This window comes from Myxocyprinus asiaticus, chromosome 35, assembly GCF_019703515.2.
Source record: "Myxocyprinus asiaticus isolate MX2 ecotype Aquarium Trade chromosome 35, UBuf_Myxa_2, whole genome shotgun sequence".
NCBI lineage: Eukaryota > Metazoa > Chordata > Actinopteri > Cypriniformes > Catostomidae > Myxocyprinus > Myxocyprinus asiaticus.
In genome coordinates, this window is record NC_059378.1 from 41,793,692 (window position 1) to 41,809,471 (window position 15,780).

A 15,780-nucleotide genomic window follows, 5' to 3' on the forward strand; every position below is an offset into this window, starting at 1 on the left:
AATCCTGTGGGAAACACTAAGGAAAACTGTGTTGTTGACCTGGACCTTGGTTCTCTTGCATCATACAAAACTCACTGTGCAAGACACCTGGGTGACCAATTTGATAATAATCTAAAATTTGATATGCAAATCAGTACTGTTGTAAAGTCATGCTTTTTTTAAGGTTAAACCCTTTTTATCCAAGAGTAATTTTCAAACTGTGATTCACGCCTTTGTAACATCTCGTCTAGATTACTGCAATTCTCTTTATTACGGTGTCTCTCAATCTTCTCTTTCCCGTTTACAGCTGGTGCAAAACGCAGCTGCCAGACTTCTCACAGGGACTCATAAGTACGAGTCTGTCACACCAATTTTAATCACGCTGCACTGGCCTCCAGTCAAGTATAGAATCAATTTTAAAATCGTATTATGTTTACAAAGCACTCAACAATTTGGGCCCTAAATATCTGACAGATTTGCTTCATCCATACGCTCCATCTGGAACTGTAAGATCTTGCGATCTTGGTTTACTCATCGTGCCTAGATCCAGAGGTGATCGCGCTTTTAGGGTAACCGGTCCGAAACTTCGAACAGCCTACCTCTTCATATCAGATTATCACCTTCAATTTCAGCATTCAAATCCGCTCTAAAAACACACTTATTCTCTCTGGCCTTTAATATTCCATAAACATTGTGTACTGTTTAATTTGATCATAGTACTTGTTATTTTATTTTGTTGTCTGTTTTATCTATTGTAGTAATTATTTTTATATTGACCAGCACTTTGGTCAACCTTGGTTGTTTTTAAATGTGCTCTATAAATAAATATTGATTGATTTATTGATTGTGAACCAGTGCAGGTGATCGTATCACTCACAGTATCATATATGAGATGAGTCAGTGAAACTGCACTTGATTTTGTTCCTCGTGTTTTTATTTTGGTAACTTCATGTGAGGAATATTCGCCTAATTGAGTTCTGGAGAAAAATAAACTTGTGTGTATATGTGTTTGATTTGAATCAGCAAGTGTCAGATCACTCGATTTAAACCTTTGTGTTGCAATTCCTAAAAGTTTTAATTAAGCTGTATTTTTTTATTTTACTAATATATATATATATATATATACACACACTGTTTGTAATTTGGTTTTATTTGTTAATATATTTACTATATCTGGGTGTTTCTTCACCTTCGGGTACTTTCATGTTCCAGGGGTTGATTTTCATCATTTGTTCTTTCTGTTATATGAAGGTCTCATTAAAAACTGAATTGGAAACTTTTTATCAGGTGTTCATCATTTATTTTGATATTTTTTTAAATATCTTTTATGTCTAGATTTGACTGTTTTAGTCTTCAGACCCAGACTTTCAATATTAAACTATGAAAATACATTATAAAAATACTAATTATTACATGTTTAAAACTATGATCATCTAAACAAAGAGTGAAATAAACAAACCATTTCAACCATTCATAATAAAGTATTTAAAGAAAATGTTTCTGTTAATGAATGGGGGGGAAAAAAACAGTTCTTTAAACAGTTTCAGATATTATTATAATTGTTTTACTTTATAAGTGTGCTTATTATAGAAAATGAACATATCTTGAATCAATATTAGCTGGATATCTTGAATGATGTAAACACAATAAAACAAAAATAATCTATGCTTAAGGGTGAAATACATTAAATGTGCACACCGTGTCATTGGGGGCTGAGCCCCCCTAAGATTGAAATCCTAGAATCGGATTTCTGACAAAAAACAAAAAAGTAACCAAGGTTACTAGTAAAACCTTGGTAAATTGTGGTTACTATGGTTTTACTACAAAATGAATGTTACTGCAGTAAAACCATGATTCATTTTGTTAAGGATAAAGGTATTGTGTGGGAACCCAATAATGAATGTTTAGTGAATATAAGCCTGTTTACAGGACTGCATCGACAGAAGCAACATGTTTGTAAATAGCACCAAACACACAGAAACACTTGTTTAATATTCATCTGTAAGTAGAGGTCATTGTGAAGGAGCAAACGTCCCAGAGTACAAATGCACAAAACACATTAACTCTGACAACTGTGTGTGTGTGTGTGTGTAACATCTGTCTGTGTGAACACAACAACAGTCTGAACAAAACCACACACATTTTACCATTCAAAACACAGGGTTTGATAACTGACCTAAGGATAAATTACCAACATTATGTAATGCTTGACAGATCATTAGCAAATGATCATTCAAATGGTTAGATATACCATGAAAAACTAAGAATTTCTCTATTAATCATTGATTTGCTATGCCAATCCCATATAAATATCTATAATGCTGCAGCAATATCTAATATTAATGGTTAACGGTCATGCCAATAAAACTTTGTTGGGAAATAGAAAAAAGAGAAAAAGAGTGGATGAACAAAGCCACAAGAAGAGAGAAAGAAAGAGAGGGCGAGCGAGCTCTAGGGGTTGTTGGGAACAGTTCTCAGTCTAAAATGCCTCCTCAACACATTTGTAAAGCTTAGTGGAGGACAGTGGGATTGGGGTCGAGTGAAGGGGAGCAAAACAACTGAACTCAGCAGACGACGCAAGAAAACCTGCAATTAGAAAACGTTCTGCTGCAAGTCCTTCAAACAGCTAATGGACGTCAAACCAGCGCAGACTCAAGTACATAAACGCAAACTTCTAGCTATGTGTTGTTGTAGCCTGACTTCATAATGCTACATTCTCAGCACTGCCACAAGGGGCGCTATAGAGTGAAACATTGCCCGCCCACTTTTTCAGCCCTCTGGGTTCCAGAAGTATTTTCCCCATTCATTTCTTCCATTTACTTTTTTTTTAAATCCCCTATTCTCCCCAATTTGGAATGCCCAATTCCCACTACTTAGTAGGTCCTCGTGGTGGCGCGGTTACTCGCCTCAATCCGGGTGGCGGAGGACAAGTCTCAGTTGCCTCCGCTTCTGAGACCGTCAATCCGTGCATCTTATCACGTGACTCGTTGTGCATGACACCGCGGAGACTCACAGCATGTGGAGGCTCATGCTACTCTCCACAATCCACGCACAACTTACCACACGCCCCATTGAGAGCGAGAACCACTAATCACGACCACGAGGAGGTTACCCCATGTGACTCTACCCTCCCTAGCAACCGGCCCAATTTGGCTGTTTAGGAGACCTGGCTGGAGTCACTCAGCACACCCTGGATTCAAACTCGCTACTCCAGGGGTGATAGTCAGCGTCAATACTCGCTGAGATACCCAGGCCCCCCTCATTTAATACAACATTTTAAGACGGGGCACAAGCTGAATAATCTGTTAAGAGCTAATAATTAATCGTTGCAATAATTGCCGAATAGTCGAACAATCGTTAGATTATGGTTTTTACTACAAAACGAATGTTACTGCAGTAAAACCATGATTCATTTTGTTAAGGATAAAGGTATTGTGTGGGAACCCAATAATGAATGTTTAGTGAATATGAGCCTGTTTACAGGACTGCATCGACAGAAGCAACATGTTTGTAAATAGCACCAAACACACAGAAACACTTGTTTAATATTCATCTGTAAGTAGAGGTCATTGTGAAGGAGCAAACGTCCCAGAGTACAAATGCACAAAACACATTAACTCTGACAACTTGTGTGTGTGTGTGTAACATCTGCTACAAATTATTATACAAATCTACAAAAGCGGCACAGTATAACAGAAAAGGAGTGGACAACAGCACTTCACCAGATGCGGCGCATCATAAACTACACACTGCAATTTCGGTGTCAAAATAAAAGCCCCATGTGAAGTAAATAGGAAAGAAATATATAACTTTTAAATAAAACAGATCTAATCCTTAAAATAATAATGATAATTCAGTATTATAATAATAAACTTGACTGGGTCCCACTGTAATAATTTAGTATCATGCAATATTCACCCGAATTTTCAAAAAATAAAAGTAGTTTTTGCACACCTTGTTCATTTAAAAAAAAAAAAAATTCAGTAAAAATATATGAAGGTAAATAATGTAAAACTGTAGGCAAACATGCCTTTATAATTTTTAAATAGATTTTGATTTAATGCATTTAAAATATTGAATCTACTTGGCTACAATGGCTGTTTGCATGAAATTATGCTTCCTCTGATTTAAAAAAAAAAAAAATCACTTTTGAGCCATTTCAGAGCAAATACATAATAATCGAGATATATATTGAATAGCGTCAGCAGGGAGGTATAATTTTTGAAGCCATATCGCCCAACCCTACTGTCAAATGCATAAATGTAAATGTAGAACCAAGCCGCTCTCACTGTAGAACGGCAGCCACAGATTTTTTTGCCAATAACCGATAGTTACAATAAGTAAATATCGGCACCGATATAGGTTTTCGCTACACAATTGTGAACATTAGTTCCACACAAATCAATGCAAATCAGACTGGATTACATTTTTTCAAAAAATCTTAATCCAGTGGTCACAAAAGACGTAAAAGATCGTGAAAAAAGGCACATAAGTTCATTGGTAAAAAAGTGAGGGAACTCTGTATAAAGCTAGATAAAGTGTGTGTGTGTGTGTGTGTGTGTGTGTGTGAACTCTTTGTACTCTTACTAGGAACTCATCAAGATTCCATCATGTTGCACAAGTGTGTTTACGCAGGATTAATAGAGCTAAAAGTGGACAACTTCTAAGAAAACACACCAACCCAGTCTTCTGTCTACGAGATTCACAGTTCCATGAATCTCCCTGCAGGTGTTGTCAGTCATGTGACCAAGTCCTCACATTAATGCCAACCTTCTGCAGACACGATGGAGACCTGATCATTAACATTGACCTTCATGCAGAAGTAGGTCAGAGAGATGGAGACCCATTTACTGAAGAAAGGCTCATGTGCTGCATGTCTTTGACCTAACTTTACATGTCTCTCATTCTTCATGTCTGCGTTCTTCATTCTTCACTCTACACGAGTACACAAACGCAGATGCTGATGTTTGGCACGTTCTCATACATACGTAACAGGCGTTCGTGCGTTACTGTGGCGGTAACAAATGTCAGTCCTCAAGGGGGCGCTAGAGTTTCCTACAAATGTCTGTTCCATTAAACCACATGTTGTATACCGTTTAACTAACTTTTACTAACTCAGCAAGATTCTCTTAAAACTGTTGCTCCGTCATGACCACAGTCTGGTTCTGGAGGTAAAAATCCCATAAATTTATTCCAAAGACGAACTGATTTTTAATGATAACTTATTAAACTTTAAAGACAGACCTACCGTGAGCTACGAGGTTGTTCGTCGATGGTAAATGCTTCTGTTGAAGACATCCGTCTGCGTTATTTTAATTTAATTGTTTAAAAATCGTGTTTGATAGCAGAATTCATGGTAAACAGCTACATTACCCATGGTACAGCAGTGAAAGATCCACCAATCAGAGAACCACAGCCAACGAAACCCGTGAAATGTGCCTCTGAGTGACCGCGCGCTCCCATGATGCACTGTGAATGACATAATTGAGTTGGTCCACCTTCATCCTTAAACTACTTATATATTTGTTCATATCGGAATATTTGCAATAAACGTAAAATTGGTTCTATACTTATAATAAACAACCTAATATCAATAGTTTTATATATTCCCATCGTTTTTATTCAATGACATCATTCGCAATGCTTCATGGGATTGTAGTTTGTGATGTTAAGTACACAGTCCTGTATCATTGTCTTTGTGTCTGATTTTCAAATACTTTTTTGCCTCAAAACAAAGTTTGTGATGTTGTGATTCACCTCAGAGCTGGTTGGTTTGGTTCATGTCGCACAACTCTTTTATGAAGGATTTTATTAAAAGTCAATGGAAGAGGGGGCCTGGGAATCTCAGTGATTACTGACGCTGACTATCACCCCTGGAGTCGCGAGTTCGAATCTAGGGTGTGCTCAGTGACTCCAGCCAGGTCTCCTAAGTAACCAAATTGGCCCGGTTGCTAGGGAGGGTAGAGTCACATGGGGTAACCTCCTCGTGGTCGTGATTAGTGGTTCTCGCTCTCAATGGGGCGTGTGGTAAGTTGTGCGTGGATCGTGGAGAGTAGCATGAGTCTCCACATGCTGCGAGTCTCCGCGGTGTCATGCACAACGAGTCACGTGATAAGATGCACGGATTGACGGTCTCAGAAGTGGAGGCAACTTTGTATTAAATGTGCTTACTAACAATAAAGAGGACAAAATCATCTTTTAAAAATACCTCTACATGACATTCAATGACTTAAAGGAAAAAAACACTTTTTTATTAAGCTTAGTTTGGTAAAAAATGTTTTTTTTAAAATTCACTGCAAATAATCCTATTGTTATCAAGTGTTTTGTCTAGTTTTCCATTTAAAATTGTCTAAAAATCCTTAAAACAAGATACATTTACTTGAGAAGCAACATATAAGATATTTAGACTTTAAGAGAATGTATCTTAAATATAAGTGTATTTTATATATAAGTGTATTTTTTCACTTGGTTATACTTCTGCGAGTGCAGTAAAGACAAAATACACTTATATTCAAGATCTATTCTCTAAAAGCAAGTCTAAATATCTGATATGCTGCTTCTCAGGTCAATGCATCTTTTTTAAAGGATTTTTATATATTTTAAAATATTTGTATTTTTAATATTATATTCAACATTCTCAGATAACATTTTTTTCTCCTGCAGTATAGCTGCTAAAGTAAATGTATGTTGTTTTAAAGGAGTTTTAGATATTTATATTGGAAAACAAGCCAAAACAAAAACAAATAAAAAATGTATTTTGTTGCGGTGTATAATGGGGCGAAGACTACCCCCTCTCACCTTTCTGTTCACTTCAATCCATCTTTAACTCACAACAAAACAAACTCTCTCTTATTAATAAAGCTGCATATTGACAATGTTCTTCACGATAAGAAATGCAGTGACACATATTCTGATTCAATAATTCGTGAGCCATTACGTTATAATCTAGCTGCATTAAGCGTGTGCGCTCAAGAGATGAGCGTCCCATGACAGAGTGTGCATCAGCCGGTGCAGTTTCAATCTCTCCCCCTTAGATCGGGACATTCACACAACTCATAGAAGAGGTGCTGACCACACAGAGAAATGACCGTTTCTGAGTTTGTAGTTATTTACATGATCTGCTTCCGTATTATTTGAACTTTAATAAAGCTATAACGCATTAAATATAACTGCATTAAAGATGTAACGCATTAAATATAACGTCATGGTTACTTGTGTAACCTCCGTTCCCTGATGGAGGGAACGAGACGTTGTGTCGATGTAGTGACACTAGGGGTCACTCCTGGGAGCCCGAGACACCTCTGGTCTTTGATAAAAGGCCAATGAAAATTGGCGAGTGGTATTTGCATGCCACTCCCCCGGACATACGGGTATAAAAGGAGCTGGTATGCAACCACTCATTCAGGTTTTATGCTGAGGAGCCGAGACAAGGTCCAACCATTTCAGCGTGTAGTTCAGCGTTGTGGCAGGAGGGACACAACGTCTCATTCCCTCCATCAGGGAACGGAGGTTACACAAGTAACCATGACGTTCCCTATCTGTCACTCACTCTACGTTGTGTCGATGTAGTGATGCTAGGGGTCCCTATACAAAACGCCACAACTGGCTGAACTGTGTTACGTGAACTGGCGGTGTGTGGTGGGCAGACTACTGTGTGCCTCATAGCCAGCACACCAGGTCGACACGTAACCTCCCCCAACATAGTTATGAGTGTCGAACGGCCCTTTGGGGACAAGTCGACTACCCAAAAGATAGAGACAGGCTAAGCCAGTTGTGGCCTCTTTTCCCCTTCTCTTTTTCCACTCCCTAAAAAAGAAGGGGGATTATCCAACTGGGCCGCCAGGTCTAGTCGGGGGGTGTCCCTCCCAAGGGGAGGACACCGCAGAGACCACACCTCGTCCAAAGAAAGGGGGGGATATTTAAGTAGCAAAATACGTCACATGGTCTTTCCGACCATGTGGAGAGTCTTCAAGGCAGATCCTACCCAATGGGGGAGGAGTTACTACAAACATGGAGACTGGGGCAGAGGGGCTCTGCCCAAGGAAGACGCAGTTTGCCAACAGGGAAACAAATTAGCGGAAGATATATATTGCATGGGGTTAGCCTTACAGGGAACCACCACATGCAGAGCACCTACCCCCAGAACAGGACTCTTAGTTAGCACGTGTACTGGGCCAGCAGCGAGTCTCTCCGAAAACTCGACTGCCACAGGGCTCAGAGGAAGTCAACCAGGGAACAAAGTTTGTGAACACTACTGGGAATTAATGGCGCACGTCTTCAGCTCAAAAGGAGGTGGAAGGCGCTATGTGCAAGCGATACACCCGGCCGGCTATCCCGGGCTTATCTGCTTGTATTGCATGCCACTACCTGGGACGAAACCGGTTCCACCCGGAGGTTGCAGAACCTTGCAAAGGCATTGGGTGTTGCCCAGCCTGCTGCTCTGCAAATGTCTGTTAGAGAGGCACCCCTGGCCAGGGCCCAGGAAGCCGCTACACCCCTGGTAGAATGGGTTCATAGCCCTACTGGGGGCGGCATGTCCTGGGCGTGATATGCCAAAGTTATGGCGTCAATGAGCCAATGGACGATCCTCTGCTTGGAGACGGCACTTCCTTTCCACTGTGCACCAAAGCAGACAAAGAGCTGCTCAGAGATCCTAAAGCTCTGCGTGCGATCCAAATAGATGCGTAAAGCACGCACCGGACACAGCAACAACAGGGCTGGGTCTGCCTCCTCCTGGGGCAGCACTTGCAGGTTCACCACCTGGTCCCTAAAAGGGGTGGTGGGAACCTTGCGCACATAGCCCAGTCGGGGTCTCAGGATCACATGAGAGTAACCCGGACCGAACTCCAGGCACATTTCGCTGACAGAGAATGCTTGCAGGTCTCCTACCCTCTTGATGGAAGTGAGCGCATTCAGGAGGGCAGTCTTCAAGGAGAGTGCCTTAAGCTCGGCTGACTGCAAAGGCTCAAAGGGGGCTCTCTGTAGACCCTGAAGTGTTACAGAGAGGTCCCATGAGGGAATGAGGCGCGGTCTGGAGGGTTTCAGCCTCCTGGCGCCTCTTAGGAACCTGATGATCAGGTCGTGCTTCCCTAAGGACTTACCGTCGACTGTGTTGTGGTGTGCTGCTATGGTGGCAACGTACACCTTCACGGTGGAAGGGGACAGCCTCCCTTCCAACCTCTCCTGCAGCAAGGAAAGCACTGATCTGACTGCACATCTCTGGGGGTCTTCCCATTGGGAAGAACACCACTTAGTAAACAGACACCACTTAAAGGCATACAAGCACCTCGTAGAGGGGGCCCTAGCCTGAGTGATCGTGTCTAACACCGCAGGTGGTAGACTGCTTAGGTCTTCCGCGTCCCGTCCAGGGGCCAGACATGGAGATTCCAGAGGTCTGGACGTAGGTGCCAGAGGGTGCCCCGTCCCTGAAAAAGAAGGTCCTTCCTCAGGGGAATTCGCCGGGGGGGGGTCGCAAGGAGCGTGAGGTCCGAGAACCACGTCTGGGTGGGCCAGTAGGGTGCTACCAGGATGACCTGCTCCTCGTCCTCCCTGACCTTGCACAGGGTCTGTGCAAGTAGACTCACTGGGGGAAATGCAAATTTGTGCAGGCCAGGGGGCCAGCTGTGTGCCAGCGCGTCTATGCCAAGGGGAGCCTCGGTGAGGGCGTACCAGAACGGGCAGTGGGAGGATTCTTGTGAGGCGAACAGGTCCACCTGTGCCCGTCCGAATCAACTCCAAATCAGCTGGACCACCTGATGGTGGAGTCTCCACTCTCCCCTGAGGGTAACCTGCCGTGACAGCGCGTCCACTGTAGTGTTGAAGTTGCCCGGGATGTGAGTGGCCCGCAGCGACTTGAAGTGCTGCTGACTCCAGAGGAGGAGACGGCGGGCGAGTTGTGACATACAATGAGAGCGCAGACCGCCTTGGTGGTTGACATATGCTACCGTTGCCGTGTTGTCTGTCCGAACTAACACGTGCTTGCCCTGGATCAACGGCCGAAACCTCCGCAGGCCAACAGAATTGCCAACAACTCGAAGCAGTTGATGTGCCAATGCAGTCGCGGGCCCGTCCACAGGCCGGCAGCTGCGTGCCCGTTGCAAACAGCGCCTCAGCCCGTTTTGGAAGCGTCTGTCGTGACCACGACGTGCCTGGAGACCAGTTCTAGAGGAACACCTGCCCGTAGAAATGAGAGGTCGGTCCAAGGGCTGAAAAGACGGTGACTGACCAGTGCGATGACCACGCGAGAAAAAACCCGTGGACGGTGGTCGTGATGACGACTGTGCACACTGGGTATGTGACCCAGGGAGGAAACCGCTCTTTTGCTGAACTGTTGGGTACCGCAGCCACTTGGGCATGCGGCGAAATCAATCAAAGAGTCAACAAAAGATTTTCCACCTGGCCCTCCACCGGGGGATGGAGTGGTCTTCATACCAGCTCCAGGTGAGTGGGTTCCTTCGTCCTCGGGTTGCCCGTCTCAGGGGCGCTTTGACGACCTCGGTGGGTTCTTTGGTGCTGACTGTGAGACGGGTGGCGTCTGCTTCCTGTGGTGGGATCCACGCCAGTGCCGGGCCGAAGGGGTGGGCTGTGGCAGAGCCGGTGCAGTCACCGCAGGGGGACGCCCTTGGCGACGAGCAGATGGGGTGCGGGATCTTGAGCCATGCCGGGGCAGGATGTGCCGGATAGCCTCCGTCTGCTGCTTCACCGCCACGGAGAGCGAGGTCGGTCGCCGAGCGCAGTTCCTGCATCAAATCTGGGGTGGAACTACCCTCGTGCAGTTCTTTCAATGCCTTGGCTTGGTGGACCTGAAGGAGAGCCATGGCGTGCAGGGCAGAGGCGGCTTGTCCAGCAGCACTGTAGGCTTTAACCGTCAGGGACGACGTGAGCCTACAGGGCTTGGACGGGAGCTTAGGGCGTCCACGCCAGGTGGCGGCGCTCTGCGGGTATAGATGCACCGCAAGCGCCTTATCCACCAGGGGAATCGCCGTATAGCCCCTGGCCTCCCCGTCATCGAGGGTAGTGAGAGCGGGGGAACTGCGGAATCGGGGCCAGACAGTAAAAGGTGCCTCCCACGATTTCGTCAGCTCCTCGTGCACTTCCGGGAAGAAAGGCACTGGAGCGGGGCACAGCTGATTTGAGCAGCGCCGTGAGCCCAGGAACCAATCATCAAGCCGCAAGGGTTCAGGGGAGAGCGGAGGGTTCCACTCTAACCCGACGCTCGCGGCCGCCCGGGACAGCACGTCCCTCATTTTGGCATCAGCCTGTGACTGGGCAATCGTCCCCGAGTGGGGGAGCCCAGCTGAGGCTTCTGCGTCAGACTGGACAAGCCCGCTCTCCGATGCTGTGCTCGAGAGCTCATCATCTTCGCGGGCTCCGAACAAGAAGCCAGTCTCGCCGTGAGGTCCGCGGGGGATACCCGGCAGAGGCGATCCCACTGGGGTCCCCAAATCGCCCCCAGTGCTAGCTGCACTGGCCTCATACCCGTAGGTAGAAGGACCGAGGCGGGGAGCCACGCAACATTGCCATGGTCATGTTCTCGCAATGAGAACATGAACCATCCACAAATGCTGCCTCCATGTGGGTCGCACCCAGACACGAAAGACAGCGATCATGACCATCCGAAGTTGAGAGATAACGACCGCAACCAGGAATAACACACAATCGGAAAGGCATCTTTAAAAAGACGTGTCTTTAAAAAGACGTTCCGTGTGCCGCTCTTTTAGAGAAATATACTCTTTTAGAGGAAAAGGCTCTTTCAGAAAATATACTCTCTTTGTTTTCTGCCGAAGCGCCCTGGGGCGTTCTCTGCAGTGTACCAGTGCAGAGGAGGGAGAAGCCACTGAAATGTGCCGTCAGATCCAGCAGAGGTGAATGAACAGTAGAATTCAGCTCAATGAGCATGACCGTTCGGCTCCGAAGAGAAAATCTGAATGAGTGGTTGCATACCAGCTCCTTTTATACACGTATGTCCGGGGAAGTGGCATGCAAATACCACTCGCCAATTTTCATTGGCCTTTTATCAAAGTCCAGAGGTGTCTCGGGCTCCCAAGCGTGACCCCTAGTGTCACTACATCGACACAACATCGAGTGAGTGACAGATAGGGAACTAAGGAGTGGTGGTGGCATAGTGGACTAAAGCACTGAACTGGTAAGCAAAAGGTTGTTGGTTCAATCCCCACAGCCACCACCATTGTGTCCTTGAGCAAGGCACTTTACTCCAGGTTGCTCCAGGGGGGTTGTCCCTGTAATAAGGGCACTGTAAGTCGCTTTGGATAAAAGCGTCTGCCAAATGCATAAATGTAAATGTAACTGCATTAAAGATGTAACACATTAAATATAACTGCAATAAAGATGTAACGCATTAAATATAAGTGCATTAAAGATGTAATGCGTTTAATACAAGTGCATTAAAGATGTAACGCATTCAATATAACTGCATTAAATATGTAATTCATTAAATATAACTGCATTAAAGATGTAACGCCGGCGTGTTTCCTTTAAAGAAGCTCGACGCTTGAGTTTTGCTTCAGCGGAGCGGCAGCTCTAGCTCCACTTATTCCACAACGAGAGTGCTTCTGTATTTACTTATTTGGTATTTTTGCATAATATATTTCCCTCATACTTTGTGATCTACATCAGCTGAAGCTGTTTGGAAAGTTTAGAGTGCATCTGGACTGTGATCTGTGTAATTCTTCCTCTCCTCACAGCCAAATTATCGCAGTAATATCGTGACTATTCGATACATCACCCAGCCCTATTTAACAGACACTTTTATCCAAAATCGACTTACAGTGCTTTCAAGGTATACATTTTATCAGTTTGTGTTCCCTGGGAATTGAACCCATGACCTTGGCATTGCTAGCGTCTACAGTACAACAGCAGCCTCTAGAGGTGAAATAAAAACCATTGACAATATTAATTCATATTTTTATACCCTAGTGAATATATGGGCTACAAACAGTTTAATTTGGTAAATACTTAAATATAGAGCACTGTAACGGAGCCAAATTCCAATCATTTCAAAATAAGAGTCCCAGGTGTATTTTGTGCTTATTTAAAGTTAAAAATCCCACTTTATGCGCCAAATCTTCATATATTTTTTCTGGTTATTATTGGGATTTTGGTTGAATAATAAGCTGCATCTGGGACTTTATTCATTTTGATCTCTTGTAGCCTCTGTGTTTTAAACATTCTATAAAGCGATTTTAAAAACTATTGGCCGATTAGTCGGTTATCAGTGTTTTCAACCACATTAGTTATTGGTATCTCAAAATCCACTATACAAATAGAACAAGCGGTCATAATCGTACATGTTAATATGAAAGAATGGAAATAAAAAGGTGTAAGTCGCCTCGGTGTTCAGCTGAAGAACCCAAAACAGCAGAAATCAACAGAAATGAAAAAGACAATGAACAAATGACAAAACTACATTAAAGAACAGGACAATAAAAGATGGGGAGGAAAATGAGGTGTCAATGTTTTCATAAAGAAACTACAAGAGACTGAAAAGTAAAAGTGTAGAAAACAGCATCTTTAGTCAAAGGTGCAATGAAACGAGTGTGAGTGTGAGCGAGAGATGCTCGAGCGCTGGAGGAGACAAACACTTCTCAGGTAGTGTAAGAGAAACTCCTCAGCACAGCAGAAAAAGTGCTCACTCAGGAAGTGGCTGTTCTTTATAGTAAGGGCTTTTTCCAGCAGATAGACTTGTGGGTTAATTTGGTTCTCAGAGGCAGACGCAGATAAGTTAACTAAATCTTATTTCCCCTGCATGCTCTGTCACAGGTCAGCACAAGCACATAAATAACTCAGAGAACATGGCAAAGAGAGAGAGAGAGAGATACAGTAGAAAGAGAAACGCAAAGAAAAAAGAGGGAGACTGTTTGTTTGTTCCCTGTGGGCTGCATCAGGTTCGGTCAAAAAGGTGTTGAGTGAGTGGACAGTAATGCATCACTGTTCTGATTCAAAGTTAATGCTAAATGAACACTTGCCAAGCACCAAATAAGGGTACAAGTTAGGGAGTAACTGTGACAAGGAGGAAGGTGGGGCGGGGCAAGCCCAGGCCTCAATCAGGCTAATTAGCAAAAAGAGGAATAAAGATGAGCCGGATACAGCAGTTAGAGAGAGAGAGAGAGCCACACGCAGCTGCCGTGTGTGCGTTTATGTTTGTGACTTTTAAATATTACTGTAAATATTACTGTGATGGTTTGTCCGGTTCCCGCCTCCTCCTTGCCCGTCCTTTATATTGTTACATTGGTCCCGAAACCCAGGAGGGAGGAGGGATGTGCTGTCATGGAGTCCTCGCCACTGCCGTTTGCCCAAAGGAGCAGCCGTAGCCCGTCCGCGAGGGGAGGAGGGGTTCGCTACCGGCCGACAGATCACGGAGGGGCATTCCATCTTCCAGGGGTTGGAGGACTTGCTGCTGTCCACCCTGGGAGGAGTGGCAATCATCCGCCAGAGGATGGAGGAGTGCTCGAGGACCAGGCGACGGCGTATCTGGGAACTGGCGAGCATATTTTTTTCTCTCTCTCCTCTCTCTCTCTCAATATCACTCTGCCTCACTCTTTCCCTCTCCCGTTTTCCCTCCCCTTGTTTCCCTCTCAGGTCTTGAGGAAGGTGGGGAAAGTCTGCCGGCAGGTGCAGCCGAAAGGAGTGGGGGGGGGGATGTACATCATGCGGGGGGTTCCCTGGCCTGAGGCAAAGAAGGGAGGAGTGTGACGAGGAGGAGTGTGGGGCCGTGCCGTGAGTGCGCACTCCCAGGCCCCAATCGGGCTAATCAGCCGAGGCAATGCCGGATGTGGCAGTTCGAGAGACAGAGAGCCACATGCAGCTGCCGTGTGTGTGTGTTTATGTTTGTGTCTTTTTGTTTAAGATTTCATTAAATATTACTTTGATGGTTCATCCGGTTCCCGCCTCCTCCTTTCCCATTTTAACCACCCCTCTTACAGTAACATTTTTAGAATTTTTTTTAGCAATCAACTAATCAAGTACTCGTTCTGGACCAGCTGGCCGACTATTAAAAACACGACTTGAATATCACAAATTGATTTTTCTTTGCACGTTTGTCCGCTGTAAGCAGCGCTGAGTTATACTGTAAATTTCCTCTGAATTTCTCACCAAATATTGCAGTTACAATTGAGTCCACTGGGGGCGCTGTGGATGTGTGTCATCAATGTAATATTTTGATTCTTATTAAATTATACTGTGTTGATATTCGGTTCTTGTTGGAGTCATGCAAACCAATGGACGAGGATCTGATTTTATGGTGGAAAGAAAATGGGAAGCGGTACAAGAAACTCAGAAGCTTATCAGACCAGTAGGTGTGTATGTGCGTCCGACAGAGCGCATTTTATAAGCCAACTTTCACCACATGTTATAAATAATAATATGTGAAATGATAAAAATGTGATGGCCTTTATGTAGACTCAGTTTATATACACTGTAAAAAATAAAAAGTTCAATAAACTTAAAAAACTAAAGCAACCAGCTGCAAAGCACTTTTGAGTTTACTCAACTTCAAGTAAATTAGTTGTATTGACTTCGCCATTCAAGTCGGATTGTAAGTTCCATTAACTCAAAACAATAAGTTCAGCAAACTATTGTATTTAGTTGTATATAGTATATCTAATTTCAATAAACTTGCATTAAGTACACTGACCTTAATTGCAAATGCAAATCTACATTTCTACATAAGATCATGTGTCAGCCCCACCAAGATACCAAGTAATTGGTCCAACTTAAAAAGTTGTGTTGGTAACAATTACTTAAAACTTCTTTAGTTATTTACTTCTAAAAGTTATCAAAGCG

At 44.0% G+C, this 15,780-nt stretch overlaps 1 protein-coding gene across 5 annotated transcripts in view; it reads right to left on the reverse strand.

Annotated features, from left to right (window-relative positions):
• Window positions 1-15,780, reverse strand: part of LOC127426517 (transcription factor MafG-like) — a 58,996-nt gene that overhangs the window by 12,680 nt on the left and 30,536 nt on the right. The window contains exon 1 of one of the 5 annotated variants that reach the window (XM_051673379.1): window positions 5,353-5,371. The exons of 3 other annotated variants lie outside the window; for them this stretch is intronic. In XM_051673379.1, the coding sequence (XP_051529339.1) occupies window positions 5,353-5,356 (4 nt within the window). In that variant the 5' untranslated portion in view covers window positions 5,357-5,371. Of the gene's footprint in view, window positions 1-4,660; window positions 5,309-5,352; window positions 5,372-15,780 lie in introns of those variants that run through there. One more of the 5 variants, XM_051673380.1, reaches the window with a different exon arrangement.